Here is an 18368-nt window from a genome sequence, read left to right as displayed (position 1 = left end):
TGCACTTATCAGAGTAGTCACAGATGGTTTTTAAAAACTGTACCCCATCACCAAACAGTTTCTGGTTGTCAAGCAATGAGGCTTCTATGATCTGCTTGAACTCCTAGCCCAGACACCAGAAATTTCTAGAGACCCAGGCCACCACAAAGACCTAAGATATTACAATGTTAATCACATGCAGACGATTCAATTCAGATTCTGCCAATCAGGTGTTTTTGTTCTGTGAGATGCTCCCTGATGAAATCAGTTTGTAAAAAAGCAGCTCAGCCGGAGCATTAGCTTGACACATCAGCACAGGAAGGATTAAGAAAATAAAGGGTGGCCCTAGCCCCGTGGTTGGCAAACTGCGGCTCGCAAGTCACATGTGGCTCTTTGGCCCCTTGAGTGTGGCTCTTCCACAAAATACCGACTTCTGAGCATGGGCCACGAAGTTTCAATCGCACTGTACATGCGTGGCCACATGTGGTATTTTGTGGAAGAGCCACACTCAAGGGGCCAAAGAGCCGCATGTGGCTCGTGAGCCACAGTATGCCGAGCCGCAGTTTGCCGACCACTACCCTAGCCGGTTTGGCTCAGTGAATAGAGCATCAGCCTTCGGACTGAAGGGTCCAGGGCTCTATTCCAGTCAAGGGCACCTATCTCGTATCTTGGTTGTAGGGTCCTCCCAGGCCTGGGCCCTCATGCAGGAGGCAACCAATAGATGTGTTTCTCTCACATTGATATTTCTCTCTATCTTTCCTTCTCTTTTCCACTCTCACTAAAAATCAATGGAGAAATATCTTCAGGTGAGGAAAAAAAAAAAATCCCTAGCTGGTTTGGCTCAGTGGCTAGAGCGTCGGCCTGTGAACTGAAGGGTACCAGGTTAGATTCTGGTCAAGGGTACATACATGACTTGGTTGTAGGCTCAATCCCCAGTGGGGGGCATGCAGGAGGCAGCTGATCAATGATTCTCTCATCATTGATGTTTCTATCTCTCTCTACCTCTCCCTTCCTCTTGGAAATGAATAAAAATAAAAAATTAATAAAAAAAAGAAAACCAACAATGCCCTGGCTAGTGTGCACAATGGTTAGAGCTTTGGCCCGGGCACAGGTTCGATTCCTGGTCAAGGGCATGCATTTGGGTTGCAGGTTTGATCCCCAGCTAGGCGCCATGTAGGAGGCAACCAATCAATGTGTCTCTCTCACACTGATGTCTCTCTCCCTCCCTCTCTTCCTTCCACTTTCTTTAAAAAAGAAATCAATGGAAAAAATATCCTCGGGTGAGGAGTAACAAAAAAGAGAAAGAAAACAGTAAAGAAATCTATTTAACCAAATATTGCCCAAAGTTGTTTGACCAGGGAAGCCTCCCTTCCCAGAACACCTTCAGACAAGGCTTGAGAACTGTGTTCCATGGGTGACTATGGCACATGCTAGTGTGTGCAGCGGGACGGGATTCAGAGCCCCCAAGTCACCTCAAACAATAGCCCCACCTCTGGGTGGCAAAGGCTCTACTGTCTGGGATGTGTCTGGTACTTCGGCCTCACAGCAGCTTTCTAAGTGCTACATGACAAGTCCAAGATGGCTACTACTCAATTCAAATGCCTCCTGCATCCTTTTCTAAGTGCCCTTCCTCAGCTATCCACCAGCTCAAGCCCAACTGTGATCCCAGATAACGATCACAACCCAGTGGAGCAAAGTTCAGGCCTAGGCAAACTGTGTGGAGGGAGCGGGTCTCATTGGCCAGAAGCTGTAAGGAGCGAGCCCCTGATGACATCCTGGCACACAGCACCAGCTTTCCCTCTGTCCTCTGTCATCTTCCATCTAACTGTGAAGTTCAGATGCAAAATGGTTCAGCCCAGTTTTGATCTCCGAGGGCAGGGTCTGTGTATTGAATCTAGTCTTTGCAGTCCCTGTGATGGGCACGGATAGTTTAAGTTCAGGCACAGAAAGTTGCCAATTTCGGCTCTCAGGGCCCTGCTTCCAGAGGCATTGCTGACATGACTATGACTGTCAGGGTGCTTCGCCCAGTCATTCCAGCCTGGGACCCATTTCCCCAGCTATACCACTTGCTATGTTCACAGATTCAATCATAACATTCATTGGCAACTACAACCTTCAACAATTCCACACACCCAAGTACCCACTTGTGCGCCAGGCATCATACTGGCTTCCAAAGTGTGATGGTGACACAGAGACATGTCCCCTGCCTCCCAGAACATGATGTCAGACTTAGTTGAATGTTATGACACAGGATGCATAGAAGGGACTTACAGCACAGAGCTTGTGGTGAGCACTCAAGATGATGAGCCTGCAAAAAAGGGAGTGAATTGGGGAGAGCTTCTTGGAGAAAGTACCATTTAAGTGGAAGGACGAACAGCATTTAACTAGGTAACCTGGAGCAGGGAGAAATGAGGCAGCAGAGAGCAAGGAGCACTGGATATACCTGAAGGTTAAGGTGGCACCAGTAGACAGACTTCAGACCCTTAAGGACAGTTGGGAAAACAGACCACTGAAGCCCAGGGCGATATAAATAAAAGGCACACTCTTCCTTCGCTAGATCTGAGGTCTGCATATTCACATGGCACGTTTGAGCATAGTTCCTGGAAGGTAAGCACCAATCACACTCAGGCAGTTCCTTTTTTTTTTTTTTAAACACACCTTTATTGTTGAGAATATTATAGGTCTTGCCCTCCCTCCCCCTGCCCCTCTCCACCCAGTTCCTGCCTTCACTACCCTATTGTCTGTGTCCATAACGTAATGCATATATAGGTTCTTTGGTTAATCTCTTCTGGTTCCCCATCCCTTCCCTCTGAGATTTTTCAGTCTGTTTTGTTCCACATTTCTATGACTCTGGTTCTATTTTATTTATCAGTTTATTTTGTTCATTAGATTCCTTGCTCATTTAATTTTGATCTTTAGATTCAATTGTTGATAGATATGCGTATCTTTTATTTGTTCTTTTTCTTCTTAAAGAAGACCCTTTGACATTTCATCTAATACTGGTTTGGTGGTGGTGAACTCCTTTAGCTTTTCCTTGTCTGGAAAGCTCTTTATCTGACCTTTAATTCTAAATGATAGCTTTTCTGGGTAATCTTGGTTGTAGATCCTTGCATTTAATCACTTTGAATATTTCTTGTCACTGCCTTCTGGCCTGCTAAGTTTTTATTGAAAAATCAGCTGATAGTCTTATGGGAGCTCCCTTGTAACTAACTGCTTTTCTCTTGCTGCTTTTAAGAGTCTCTCTCTGCCTTTAACCTTTGGCATTTTTAAATGATGTATCTTGGTGTGGGCCTCTTTGGGTTCATCTTGCTTGGAACTCTGTGCTTCCTGGACTTGTATGGCTATTTCTTTCACCAGGTAAGGGAAGTTTTTTTTGTCACTTTTTTTCAAATAGGTTTTTGATTTCCTTCTCGAATGCCCACGATGCAAATGTTGGTTTGCTTAACGTTGTCCCAGAGGCTCCTTATACTATCTTCATATTTTTGTTTTCTTTTTCTGTTCTGATTGGGTGTTTTTTGCTTCCTTATCTTCCAAATTCTTGATTTGATTCTTGGCATCCTCTACTGTCGATCCCTGTAAATTATTCTTTATTTCAGTTAGTGTATATTTCATTTCCGACTGACCCTTTTTTATGTTGATGTTCTCACAAAGTTCCTTAAATTCTCACTACGTTTCTTGAAGTTCTCATTAAGTTTCTTGAGTATCCTTATAACCATTGGTAGTTTCCTTGCTTCCATTTAATTTAGTTATTTTTCTAAACATTTCTCCTGTCCTTTCATTTGTGACATGTTTGTCTCTGCATTCTGGCTGCTTCTCTGTGTTTGTTTCTATGTATTAGGTAGAGCTGCTATGACTTTGGGATTTGGTAGAGTCACCTTGTGTAAAGTAGGTGTCCTGTAGAGCCCAGTGGCTCAGCTAGATTTCAGGTGGTTCTGAATGATGGTTGTTCTGTATTTTAGTTGTAAATTTTGATGTGAGGCAGTTCCTTTCTTCAGGAAATGAGCCAAAGGTGGCTTGAAAGATGGTGGGGATCCCTGAGATGCAGACTCCCTCCTCACTCAAGGAGCCTACAGGGAAGTAGGTTTCTGGGCGGGAAGGTTTCCAAGGAGGTTGTCCTTCTCCTAAAGCAGAAACTACTGGGGCCCCGGAGCCTAGAGAAAGTCCTCAGATGGCTTAGGTGCAAGAGTTGGGAGCACTAAAAGTCCCACCCCAAAAGTCAGGTCCATAGTTTTAGTTTACAATGTCTTTGTCAGGGAGAGGGCTCATAAACTACCTCCTCTAATAGTGGGTAAGGAGGGTCAACAGGAGGAGAATGTTTTTTTTTAATAAATATATTTTGCCCTAACCGGTTTGGCTCAGTGGATAGTCATCCTGCGGACTCAAGGGTCCCAGGTTCGATTCCAGTCAAGGGCATGTACCTTGGTTGCAGGCACATGCCCAGTAGGGAGTGTGCATGAGGCAGCTGATTGATGTTTCTCTCTCATCGATGTTTCTAACTCTATATCCCTCTCCCTTCCTCTCTGTAAAAAAATTAATAAAATACATTAAAAAAAATAAAAATATATATTTTTATTGATTTGAGAGAGGAAGGGAGAGGGAGAGAGAGATAGAAACATCAATGATGAGAATCACTGATTGGCTGCCTCCTGCACACCCCCTACTGGGGATTGAGCCCGCATCCCAGCCATATGCCCTTGACCGGAACTGACCCTGGGACCCTTCAGTCCACAGGCTGACGCTCTATCCACTGAGCCAAACCAGCTAGGGAGGAGGAGAAAAGGTTTAAACAGCCCCACACTTGAGAGAATTAAAATAGTGGGCTTCCTAATACCACCCCTAATAGTAGGCCAGGGACTGGATTCAAGGGTTTTATCTGTGTCTTCATTGCTCAGAGATTGATTGCTGGAAAACCCTTAAGATTAAAGGAGTTATGTGTATATTTCAGAGGCAGCAAGGAAGGTGGATGAAGAGGGGCACTGCCCCAAAGCCAGTCTAAGAAGGAAGAACCCCAAAGGAAAGGGTGGCTGAGGAAAGGATGCAGAGTCCTTCCTTGTAGAGGAGAATGGAGAGCCAGGATTTCACTTGGACCCCAAAGGTGGCTCTGGGTAGAATAGTGTTTTCCAACCTCCAAGGTAACAGAGGTCTTGGGAATCCCATCTTTAGACTTTCCTCAGCCTTTGCCAAGTTATTCAGAGCAAGGACATTCCCAAATGGGGTTTCCTAAAACCCCAGGATGATTTCATACATGTCACAGTCATTTAGCTCCCAGTATTTATGGGCTAGGCAGGGTGCTTTATCTGAAGCATTATCCTGAATCTTCACAACCACCTTAGGAAGTAGGTCATTCCAATGTCCTTATTTTATAGAACAGGAAATGGAGACTCAGAGGGGCTCAGTGACTCCTTCAAGGTGGGAACAGGTCTCCAACCCAGGTGGACCTGACTCTGAAGCCCACACAGCTGAGCTATACTGCTATCTATGCACAAGTGCAAAAGGGAAAAGTCACGACCCCAGTTTGCTTTCTCCCATCTTTTCTGCTTAGGCGGGCCTTCAAGTGAAGAAATAGACACACTTTTCTTTTGGGAAATAACATTAGGAATAAAGCAGCTGTCAGTTAACATTCTGTATAAACATTTATAGAGTAGTACAAAAGAAACTAGAAGGGGCCTGGCTGGCATGGTTCAGTGGTTGAGTGTCAACCTATGAACCAGGAGGTCATGGTTCCATTCCCAGTCACGGTAAATGCCCGGGTTGTGGGCTCGATCCCCGGTGGAGGCTTGTAGGAGGCAGCTGATCAATGATTCTCTCTCATCACTGATGCTTCTATCTCTCTCTCCCTTTCCTTTCCTTTCCTTTCTGAAATCAAATAAAAGAAACTAGAGAGCAAGTGATGAGTTTTGGGGTGGGCCCAATGCTTTCAACAAATAATGTGACAAGTGTGCACTTAGACAACAGCTAATCCATTGAATCTTCAAGGAAAGAATGAATACACATCCCAAGATGCACACTTAGTGGTGAAACAAATTGCATGGTCTTCATTGGTCAAATGTTTAACTATGAAATGCTTTGCGTAACACATTCAGATTCCAAGCTGAAAACACACATTCTCTTCACTCCTCCCTTCCACATAAATTCTCCTTCTTCACGCTGTGTTAGCATACACAAATTACCAAAGGCAGACTGTCCTGTGACAAGCTTTGGCACCCCCCAGTGGCTGCCTCCCAACCTTTGTCTTTGAGGATCTCTGTTAAACTAAATAGAAGAAAATATGCAGATCTAGGAAAACACACAGAGAAGGGAATCTGGATTATCTTTCCTGTTCTGTTTATTCCCCTCCTAAATGATGGCTTGAACACCTGCCAGGAAACAGCCCCCTTCTGGAAAGCCACTTGGAATTCCTGTCTAAAAATGTCAGCAAGGTACTTGTTTAAAATGAGCTTTAATCCTGGGCTGATGTGTCTTAATCTTATCTGTGCAAAAAATATGGAAAGCATCTTGCCAACACAAATAATTATTAATACGTGGCAACTACTTTAATCCTGTGACACCATCACAGCCCTTCAAGTCATTTCTTTTCTCAGGAATTATTATAAACAGTTCTGTGCAGCAACATAAAGGAGAACTCGTCACTTGTGTCAGCTCTGTTCACAAACTAATTCTTTGGTGAAGAATGACACTGATCTCAATCATGCTGTTGCTGGGTGATGCCTCTCTCTAGTGTGCCACATGCTCAGTGACCGCTCAGCCCTGCTACTGGATGGTAGTGGGCCCCTGAATTCTTTTTTGGATACTCAAATATATTTCTCCTCAGGCCACTCTCAACTGATCTAATGGAGGTCATAGGGGGCACAGTTTTAGGGAGATAATGCTGGCTTTTATTTTATGCATCCCCCCTGCCACCCCCGAAATGTTCTTTGGAGCATTGCCCTCAACTATTGAAATCAAAAACATTTTTTATTGCTCTCATCTTACTGCCAGACTCCTATATTTCTAACAGTGGTAAGGAGGAACAAGCAACTAATAATTGTTGAATGGCCTTTACTAGACCCAGTGGCAAGTACTTTATACACTCAGTTTCATTGAATGTCATCACAACCCCGTGGCGTATGTATTATCATCTCTGATTTTCAAATCATGAAACAAAACTGAGAACCCTTGGGCATACAAGTGCCTTGCCTGAAGTCTCAAAGCTGGTAAGTGGCAAAGGTGGGATCAGAACCCTAAGCCTGACTCTCCGAGGGAGCTAGATACCTCACATGTCCCGAACCACACCTTGGGCTAAGCAGCAGTCTGCCTTCTTCTGCTTATCAGCGCTGTAGCCAAACCCTCTACTTCTGCCCCACCCACCCAGACTAAGATGCTGAGGGAAGACCTTGTTACTTTAGGTACCTCTGTGGCTTGACTTCAAGAAAACCCCCACAAACCTATTAAATAAGTCATACAAAGTCAGAAACTTCACCTAAAACTGCTGATAAATTCAGGGATCCAGCGTTGACAGCACCTCTCTATTCTGTCACTAGATAGGGTGACATCCAGAGCAGCTGAGGTGAAGTAAAAGTGGCTGAAGACTGGAGAAAAGTTCCAGTAGACAACAGAAATCCCCTCACAGGAAGGAAATCTAAGGACTACAGAACTTCTGCTGAGGTTGCAGACCCAAACGGGTAACATTCGGGAATGAGGGCTCTGGTTTTTGTGTGCATTCCAACTGGCCTCAACCATTTGTGGCTGGGCAAGTTAACTCACTTTCTTTGTATACTGTCCTTTGTCCAACAGGGATGGTACCTACACCCCAGGCAGTTTTGGGAAAGATTAAATGAAATGCGTATAAAGTGACTGGAAAGTGGCTGGCACAGAATATGAATTCCACGTTGGCATTATTACCGTCATAATTATACATAGACGACTGCAAATACTTTGATGCCACCCTAAAGCATGGGCTCTCAGGCCCTCAACAATGATACCCTCACATTTGAAGGAGGGTTTAGTCCAGTGATGGCGAACCTATGACACGCGTGTCAGAGGTGACACGCAAACTCATTTTTTTGGTTGATTTTTCTTTGTTAAATGCATTTAAATATATAAAATAAGTATCAAAAATATAAGTCTTTGTTTTACTATGGTTGCAAATACCAAAAAATCTCTATATGTGACACGGCACCAGAGTTAAGTTAGGGTTTTTCAAAATGCTGACACGCCGAGCTCAAAAGGTTCGCCATCACTGGCTTAGTCCCTTCTGAGAGCTGCATGGATGCTGGGCACCTCAACACAAATGCTTAGTAGTTCAAACCCCTCAAGTCCTTCTGAGGCTGAGATCTCATTGATCTGGCCTGATGGAGGGCCAATTAGCCAAGTCTTGTTCCCAGATGCATGATTTATGAGCACCTGCTACATGCCAGGCACCATGCTGAGCATGGTCACAGCTCTCTAATGGCAACAGAAAACAAGTACCCAAAGGTGTGAGGGATAATGAAATAATTCTGGAGACAGGTGCTATAAGAAAGATAAAGCAGGGGGTTGGAAAGAATGACTGGGTAGAAGGGTATAGGGTGAGTGGGTGGGAAAGGACTCTCTGAGGTATCATCCGAATCTCAGACAATAAAGAGGTGAAGGCCAAATATACTGAGCAGAGGGAACCCCAAGTATGAAAGTCCTACGGACAGAAAGAACCTGGAGGTCAACATGACTGAGAGTTTCCACAGGGAAAGGTGGGAGGTGAGGTTTTGAGGGGGTACTGTGATGAGGAGTCTGGATCTCTCTAGTCTAAAGGGAGGCTGATGGACTCCAAGCAGGAGAGTGACAGAATCTGGTGTGTGAGTGTGTGTATCCTATATAATAAAAAAGCCTAATATGCTAAGTGTCCAGTTTTCCGGTCGGCCATTCAACCAATCAACGTGTAATATGCTAATGATATGCTAAGGCTGCTCAACTGCTCGCTATGATGTACACTGACCACCAGGGGGCAGACGCTCCAACCGGTAGGCTAGCTTGCAGCTGGGGTCTGGCCGACTGGGACTGAGCGAGAAGGGCCAGACACGCCCTGGAGCCCTCCCACAGTTCCTCCCTGGCTGGCCAAACTACCACATCCCTCCCCGGCCCCGATTGTATCCCTCGGCCCGACTTGTGTCCTCTCACAATCTGGGCTGAGGGGACCCACGCCCCGACAGTGACCAAATTTCGTGCACTGGGCCTCTAGTGTGTGTGTGTGTGTGTGTGTGTGTGTGTGTGTGTGTGTATCCTATATAATAAAGAGCTAATATACTCACACCGTATGGACTGATACACACACACACACACGTGACCTGGCACACAAAATTGCGCAGCCCCGCCCATCCGCCCGCCACCCCACCTTGACACCCTAACCTCTCCACACAGAGCTTGAGCGTGCCTGGCCCCACCCTCGGTCCCGCAAGTCGCCTTGGGCTGGTCCTGACTCCTCTGGGCGCCTCCCCGCTTCCACCCCATCTCTGGAGCAACGCAGAGGCTCTGCCTCACATGGTGATGGAGGAGAGCATAGAAGCCTCCCGCCTGCTGCCGAGTTTCGAGCGCTGCTTCCTGGAGGCACGTGCGCTGCGCTCCTTCCCCTGGCAGATGGGCAGCGGGCGCGCTGAGTGCAAGTGGTGGGTGGCGAAGGACTGGTGAGGGGGGCGCCACGGGCTCTCACCCCCGCCCACCCTGCCATGGGATGGTTCTGCCTCCTCCGGGCACCTCCCTGCTTCTGCTCTGTCTCTGGAGCATCGCAGCGGCTCCGCCCTGTCGTGCATGCAGCCTCCTGACGAACCATTGTTGCCGAAACCGGTTTGGCTCAGTGGATAGAGCGTCGGCTTGCGGACTGAAGGGTCCCGGGTTCGATTCCGGTCAGGGGCATGTACCTGGGTTGCGGGCACATCTCCAGTGGGAGATGTGCCATTGTTACAGCGTGAGGGCATCACGACCATTAGCATATTAGCTCTTTATTATATAGGATATGTATATATGTGTGTATACCATATATATATATGTATATGAATGATCTTCACCTGAGGATACGTTTATTGAGTTTAGAGAGAAACACTGATGTGAGAAACACATTGAAACACTAAAAACTGTTTTCCCCTCTCCTACCCTGTTGTTACAGATGCAGTGCAGGCATTGATTCTGGGTCAACAAATTCTGGAGACTCTGTGTGGCAAACCTAGTTTAGTTTAGCCAAGGTATTTTAAATCAATCAGTTGCCTCCATATGCACCCCGACCAGGGATGGAACCCATAACCCAGGTCTGTGCCCTGACTGGGAATTGAACCTGCAACCGTTTGGTGCACGGAATGATGCTTTAACTGAACCTCCTGGCCAGGGCCTGGTTTATATTTTTAAAAGATCCACCCTGGCAGTAGTCCTTATGTGATTCTACCTCTCATGTGTGTAAGAAAAGTTTTGTACGTAAAATGTAGGGGAAGATCATCTTGGGAGGTGAGATCTCAGGGAGGCAGGAGTAGATGCAAGGGGACCAGTGAGGTGCCTCCAGGAGTCATCCAGGTGAGAAATGGCAGTGACAATGGTGGTTCAGGCTAGTCTTGTGGCCTTGGAGACAGGGCAAAGTGGGTGGAGTTGAATATTTTGAAGACAGAGCCTGTTGGTCTCTTAGGTGTGGGGATGGAGATGACTGTAAATGAGGCTATGAAGGCCTGTCTTGCTGGCAGCTGTAATAACTCTTGCTCCACTGACAAGAAGACTCCACAAGCAGGGTGTTCCCGAATCTCCCAAATGGTAATGATGAATAACCCAGACCCTGGACCCTTAGATCCCCTGAGCTCTTGCTCAGTGGAGAAAGCCAAACACTCAAGAACTGTTTTCCCCTCTCCTACCCTGTTGTTACAGATGCAGGGCAGGCATTGATTCTGGGTCAACAAATTCTGGAGACTCTGTGTGGCAAACCTAGGCGAGTTTAGTTTAGCCAAGGTATTTTAAACTTACTGCAGAAACAAGGCCTACCTTCTAAACATGTGCATGAAGTAACTACTATCTCTGCAATTTCAAATTTTCTTTGGGAGAGTGAGAGCGAATGTAGTGCCCCACGCGTCAGTTTTTGGGAGAAGAACAAATTCCCATTAAGTTGATGGTACTGATCCACTAGAAAGGATGACCAATCGACTCAATGGCTGGCAGTAGGCATGTGTTACCAGCCAACTCTCCCCGCTTTAGCTCTCATGAAATGAATGGCTTGGATCTGGAGCATCTCTAAAGGTCCTTTTCAGCTCTGACATTCTGTCAGGTCCTCACCTTGGACCTGAAAGGTCATGGAAAGCACTGTTCCTCCTCATTAACAGGGATATGAAGGCCATGATGCCAAAAGACCACAATGAAAAAGGAAGGTCAGGAGGGTGAGCCTAAACTCTAGTTGGCAAATAATTTATTCCTGGATAGTTTTATTTAATCTTATAGCCCAGTAGTTCTCACCAGGGGTGATTTTGTTCCCCCTAGGAACAATAGACAATGTCTGAAGACAGTTTTGGTTATCACAATGGGGAGAAGCTGCTAATGACATCTACTAAATGGAGACCAGGGATATTGATCAACATCCTAGGGTGCATTGGACGGTCCCCCAATCACAAAGATTGATTCAAACCCAAATATCAACTGTTCTGAGGTTGAACCAGATCTCCTGGTTCTAAATTAATTGTTTGGAAAAAGACTGCTTTAGCTCGCTAACTAACATTATACACCAGAGTAAGTTCCCGGTGTGTCAGACAATACAAACAGGGTGACCCCCAGCTTCTGTAAGTTACCTCCTTTTTTCCTCCGCACTCAGTTTGTGTATTTATTTCAGAGAGGAAGGGAGAGGGAGAGAGATAGAAACATCAATGATGAGAATCATCCTATTGGCTGCCTCCTGCACGGTCCCCATTGGGGATCAAGTCCACAACCCAGGCATGTGCCCTGATCTGGAATTGAACCGTGATCTCCTGGTTCATAAGATGATGCTCCAACACTGAGACACACCAGCTGGGCAGTTTGTGTACTTAAATGTGTGCAGGATTAGGAATTTAGTAAACCAGATGATTATAGAACAGTTTCGGGTATGGGGGTGTCAATGGAATTCCCTAACCCAGGGGGTCTCACATGGGGGTGATTCTATCCTTGAGGGGACATCTGAGACATTTTTCCTTGTCTGGAGATATTTCTCCTTGTAATGACTGGGGTAGGTGGGTACCAATGGCATCATGTGGGTAAAATGTAAGGAGGGATACTGCTAAACATGCTACAATGCACAGGATGGCCCCTACTAACCCTAATGTCAGTAATGATGAGGACACAGCTATAACCCCAAAGGAACTTTTTCTCTATCCAGGCACCCAATCAGAAGAGTAGCAGCCAGTCGTAACTGATAGTACCTGCAAAAGCCAGTGAGTCAATGACCTGACATATGTTCTCTCTCACACAACTATCCTCAGACTTAATTTGCATTGTTCCCACTGCAAAGATGCAGGAACTGAAGTCAAACAACTTGCCCAAGGTACTTGAGAGGTCTTGGGCACTTCCAGGGGCTTCTGGACCGTCTTGGAGAACCATTGCCATATACTGCTCTCTGAATATTAGCATTGGAGGACACTGAAACCCAAATTAATTGCGGATAGTCAGAGCTTTCTGCTGAGATTAAAGAGTACCCTGAGTAGAAAGAACACTGTGTCTAAGAGGGGGTACAAAAGGGTTGAAACAAAAAGCCAACCCAGGTTGGGCAGGCACCAGAAAAGGAGGAAGTGGGCCAGGCCCCAAACAACTCAGTGAGGATTGTGGTGTCTGGGACAGTATATCTCAAGGGCAGCAGCTGCTCCTCAGACCAGGCAAATCATACTATGCAGGTATGCAGGCGGAGCCTGGTTCTTGTTTTTCATGAGAAATCAGAAACTTGGGCTATTTTACACCCTAGAAACCTCAGAATTCTTAAGTTTTGGCTCCTAATTAAAACAAAGAAAAACCTAAATGTGCCAAATTAAACATGTCTGCTTACCCTTGAAGCAATCTTCTAACTTCTGCCTGTGGTTTTCAACCCTGGCTTCATGTCATAAGACATCTGTGGAGCCTTTTAAAACTACGATGCCCTGGACCAATGCAGCAATGACGGTACAGAACAGGCATCAGTTTTTATTTTCCTCAAAACCTCCTTAAACAATAAACAAGTGGGATGGACAATCAGGGTTAAGATTCAAGCAAGTACTATGCAACAGCACAGCGTGCCAACAACCAAGCAAGCTGTGGACATGCAGGGCTTTATTCTGAGGCCCTGTGCTATATAGTTTGCTACCTAGTAGTAATGTACAATCACTTCACACAGGATTCCATGAGACCACAGGAAGGGTACTGCACATAGGTGGGAAAAAGAAATCCTGTTCAAATAAAATGAAGAAATTTGCTGCCCACACTACCACTAGGTCCTGAGTAGATAATGATGTAATTGCAAACCCATCTGCCTCTTGACTGATTAAAGTACCATGGAGAGCTACCAAGACTTGGTCAAGTCAATAGTAGCCACCTTGGCCATCTGCCTTTCTAATGTACTGGAGATCCTCCAAATGCACCCCACTGTTCCCTGAGTGGCCCTCATCTCCCACTCTACTCCAGCCTATCCTCTGCCTGAACTCACTTACTAGACCCAGAATTCAACTGGCACCTAAAATGCCCCCATCGGCAACCCCAAAGAGTGTTCCTTTTGCAAACTCCATTCTAATCTTACCAAATTCGTATTGCCTCCATTCACTCCAACTCCCTTGTACTATAAGCACAAACCACATCCCAACCAGCTCTAACACCCAATGATTTTGCAGCCTTTGAGGTAGCATGACATCTCTTACTAACACCAGGCCCCACATGCTACAGACATGAGGGGCACCCGAGAGTCAAACGTGCATGCTCTGACCTGAGGGCAAATCCCAGAGTTAAAGTTTATCACAACTTAATGAAAAATTTTTAAATGTTTATCACTTAGCCTAAAAATTTAGGGCAGGGGGAGGGGATGGTGAGAATTAAGTGAATTGATGAGTCCAAATGAGTTCTGGCTCATTAATAAAAATTCAGTTGCAACTCATCCTCTCAGGGTTTAGGTTTTAAGTCAACAAGATAAAAAAACTGAGAAAAGCCAAACCAACCTTGAAAATCTCTAGACTGATAGCTGATCAGGCTAGATCACTGGTTCTCAAATGGGAGTAATTGTGCCATCCCGCCAGGGGACATTGGCCAATGTCTGGAAACATTTTTGGTTATCACAACTGGGGAAGGGTCCTACTGGCTTTTAGTGGATCAAGGCCTGGGAAGCCAATCGATACCCTACAATGCACAGGGTAGCCCCACAACAAAGAATGATCTGGTTCCGGATGTCCACAGTGCTGAGGCTGAGAACCCAATGCTAGAAGATCAAGCAATGAAAGGCAAGGCAGAAAACAGGAGGACCAGCTCCCGCTGGCTTCAACCATGGGCTGACCCCAGGGTCATATCATTCATTGGGATAGATTCATCTGCACTACTCAGATTCATCTCTCTCTTTTTTTCCCCTCTCTCTTTGCTGAGCACTTAAGCTAAATGTCTACAACATGAGCCCACTGCAGTAAAAATAGCTACCATTTACTGACTGTTTATTACTGTGTGCTGAGAAAGGTGCTAAATAATTTATATGCATTAATTTAGCGAATACTACCAGCAACCATGAGATAGTTATGACCATTCCCATTTTACTGGTGAGGAAACTGAGGCTCAAAAGGGTTAAGAATTTGCCTAAAGGCACTCAGAGAATACAAAGGCAGAGTCAAAACATAAAATCCAATATATAGGGCACAGCCTGTGCCTCACCATCACTTATTCTAGGCAGCGGTTCTCAACCTGTGGGTTGCGAACAATGAAAATACATCCTGCATATCAGATATTTACATTACAATTCATAACAGCAGCAAAATTACAGTTATGAAGTAGCAACGAAAATAATTTTTTGGTTGGGGAGTCACCACAACATGAGGAACTGTATTAAAGGGTCGTGGCATTAGGAAGGTTGAGAACCACTGTGGGTCTCAACTGCTGATGGTTCACTCACCGCCCACCCTGGGACATTTTGCAGTGTCTGAAGACATTTTTGGTTGTCACGACCCTTGAGGCAGGGATTCAGGGGAGAGTGTGTGCTACTGATATCTGTGGGTAGAATCAGGGATGCCACTATGATGCTAAACATTCTACAAGATATAGGGCAGCCTCTACCACAAAAAATCATCCAACCCAAAATGTCAATGGGGCCAAAGTTGAGAACCCTGCTTTATACCACATCTCAGTTTTCTATCATGCATGTCCACAAGTCAGTAAGAATTCAAATGTATGTAGTAATGTATATGGTAATGCAGGATCTAGAACCCAAGATTTCCTATAACTCAAATACACTCTGCTCCCCTATCCCTATTCTTCGTTAACTTTACCAAGATCAACATGCTGCCATCAAAGCCTGATGTTAGTCTACAATGCAGAATAACTTCAGAGTTAGGATGATTAGAGTTTGGGATGTATCAATAGCAAAATGCCAGGAAGAAGAGAATATCCCAAAACACAACTGGACAAGTCACAGACTACAGGAATACCAAGAAAGGGCTCTGGGAGCTGTTGTCAAGCATCCCTGAAGAGATCACTATGGCAACAAGGGCCATTGTGATGGGTAAAGCACTGGAAACATTTCTTTGTAGATAAGCAGTACTCCTATCATGTCCCACTCAAGCCCGTGGTTTCTCAACCCTGGCTGCTTTCTAACTGTATAGACGCCCAGGGCCCACCCAACACCTCACAGAATCAGAATAGGTGTGGTGTGGGGGACTGAGCATTTCTGGTTTTAAAAAAGCTCCCTAAGCACCTTGACTGGTTTGGCTCAGTGGATAGAGCATCGGCCTGTGGACTGAAGGGTCCCGGGTTCGATTCTAGTCAAGGGCATGTACCTTGGTTGCGGACACATCCCCAGTAGGGGGTGTGCAGGAGGCAGCTGATCGATGTTTCTCTCTCATCGATGTTTCTAACTATCCCCCTCCCTTCTTCTCTGTAAAAAATCAATAAAATATATATTTTTAAAAAACCCCAAAACAAAAAAACTCCCTAGGCAATCCTGATGCCCAGACCGGGTGGCTAGCCAATGCTCAGACTCACAGAGGTGGCAATGGCCCACAGAAGAGAGACAGAGGGTGTGAGGATGGATCAGCTTAGGATCCCTGTCTAGAAAGACAGAATCCAAGAGAGCATTTGGAGCTTAAATAGCAAGAGGAAAAGCACATGGATGGGGCAGTCCTTAAGGCTTCAAAATGCATAGGCAAGGGAGTCTTAGTTTACAGCGATAAGTTTAACATCCAAGCCAAATCCAGAAATGGAGTCAAGAAACACATAATGACTAATTAAAGGATGGCAGGAATATGTGAGGCATAAAAAGCCCTGAAAGTTAATTTCCTGAGGACATCTATGCCAGAACTAGTGCCAGAGGCAAAGTACTAGGTGAGTACGGCATTCATTACACAAAAACATTCCATTTCTCTATTTTACACTTATCCATTCAACTATGTAGTAATTTAAAATTGACAGCTGATGTGTCAGGCATATGCTAGAAATGGTATCCCTGGGAAACAGGAATCCATAATTTCCTCTTTATGCTAAAAGATATCTCCCAATGAAGGTCCTCACTGAATTCATTCATTCATTCATTCATTCATTCATTCATTCATTCATCGGACAAACATTTCTTGGATACCTACTCTGCCAGGCACTGTTCTAGATGTTGTGACTCCATCAGTAATAATGACAGACAGAAAGCCTTGCCCTCGTGGAGCTTATATTCCAGTAGAAGAGGAGTTGAACAAACAAGTAAACCTAGCATGCCAGATGGTGATTAAGTGCTGTGGGTAAAATTAAGCAGGGTAAAGGGGACAGGGAATGTGGATACAATTTAACACAGGTAGCCAGAGAAAGTCTCAATAAAGTAATCCTTGAGTAAAAATCTGACAGATGAGGGAGTGGGCCATGGGAATATATGGGGAAGAGTGATTCAGGAAGAGGAAGCAGCAGGTCCAAAGGCATAATGGAGGGAGCTAATGGATTATTCAAGGGACACTGAGAAAGCCAGAATCAGGGAGAGAGTGGTGGGAGAGGACAGGGAGGTATCAGGGGGCCACTATGGCTTCTGGGTTAAGCAGTAAGGGTAGAAGGAACACCCAAGGGGCAACAGTGTTGGTGTTAAGTGGTCATCCTCTAAAATACTTTCAAGGTGGAACAGACAGGATTTACTGTGGCAAGTAAGAGAAAGAGAGGAGTCAAGGTGACTTCAAGGTTTGCGGCCTGATTCAAAGGATGGACTTGCCATTTACTACAATGGGGGAAAGACGATGGCATGGACAGGTTTTTGGAGAAAAGACAGGGATTTTGTTTGATATGCCTATTAGACACCCAAATAGAAATGGCGAATATGATATTGGGTAGATGAGTCTTGAGGTCAAGAAACTGAATGAGGCGAAGATGTAAATATATAAAGTAAGTCATATTGATTCCAATTTGTCCAGTCCCTCTACTAACTTTAAATCTTATGAATGCTCTATAGGCTCCTTTATCTTATAAAAGGGATGTGCCATAAAATGACCACGGTAGGGGGTGGTTCTGAAGCCAGACCTCATTGATTCACATCCCTGCTCCTTCCTGGCTGTGTGACCTGCTTTGTACAAAAAACTACTTTGTTTCTTTACCAGGAGCACGGAGCACAGGGCTACAGTACCTACCTCACAGAGCTTTTGTATTACCGGAGAAAACACAGGGTGATCAAGACATTGAACATTACCTGGTACCATCACAAATGCTCCACCAGGGTGAGCACTTATTATCAATTCATGCATTCATGCGGTTCACTATGGAAACCTCAGGACACCCTCCAATAGCTGGGAGCATGGTATTGGGGATCAGGGCCAGGCAGGGAGATAGGTCGCGTGTAGCTGTGCACCTAGAAGAGGGGGGAGCTAAAAATAGGCCTAGGAAGTCCCGAAGCTACAGCGGTATCAACACCACTGCTGATGTGAGCAGACATCGGCTTATGGAGTGTTTTCTCCAGGGATTCGGCTCTGTAACCTTGTCATAAACCTTCAGGTGGGATGTCAGCGCTCAACAGGGGAGAGGATCACAGTCTCTCTCTCTCTGGAACTGCAGCAAAAAAGGGCCAAAGAGGAGCCAGGACTTTCAGGGCCCACATCCTGCGGCCCGGCCTAAAGGCTGGCAGACTAGGTGCGACTCTCAGGTCGCCACGAAGGATCTGGGGAACTGGCGGGAACTGGGGGCCGAGTTCGCGGCGGGAGGTGCAAACAGACCGGGCGTCCTCCGTCCTCTGAATGGGGAAGGCCCGCGGAGGATGAGAACCCCACGGGATT

At 45.6% G+C, this 18368-nt stretch overlaps 1 protein-coding gene across 21 annotated transcripts in view; it reads right to left on the bottom strand.

Annotated features, from left to right (window-relative positions):
• Positions 1-18368, bottom strand: part of RANBP3 (RAN binding protein 3) — a 62232-nt gene that overhangs the window by 43215 nt on the left and 649 nt on the right. The window contains exon 1 of one of the 21 annotated variants that reach the window (XM_059696983.1): positions 17789-17937. The exons of 19 other annotated variants lie outside the window; for them this stretch is intronic. In XM_059696983.1, coding sequence (XP_059552966.1) covers positions 17789-17843 — 55 coding nt within the window. In that variant the 5' untranslated portion in view covers positions 17844-17937. Of the gene's footprint in view, positions 1-17788; positions 17938-18368 lie in introns of those variants that run through there. One more of the 21 variants, XM_059696996.1, reaches the window with a different exon arrangement.

This window comes from Myotis daubentonii, chromosome 5 (assembly GCF_963259705.1).
Source record: "Myotis daubentonii chromosome 5, mMyoDau2.1, whole genome shotgun sequence".
NCBI classification, from domain to species: Eukaryota; Metazoa; Chordata; class Mammalia; order Chiroptera; family Vespertilionidae; genus Myotis; species Myotis daubentonii.
The sequence above is the reverse complement of the archived record's forward strand: the minus strand, read 5'-3'. Positions and strand labels throughout refer to the sequence as shown.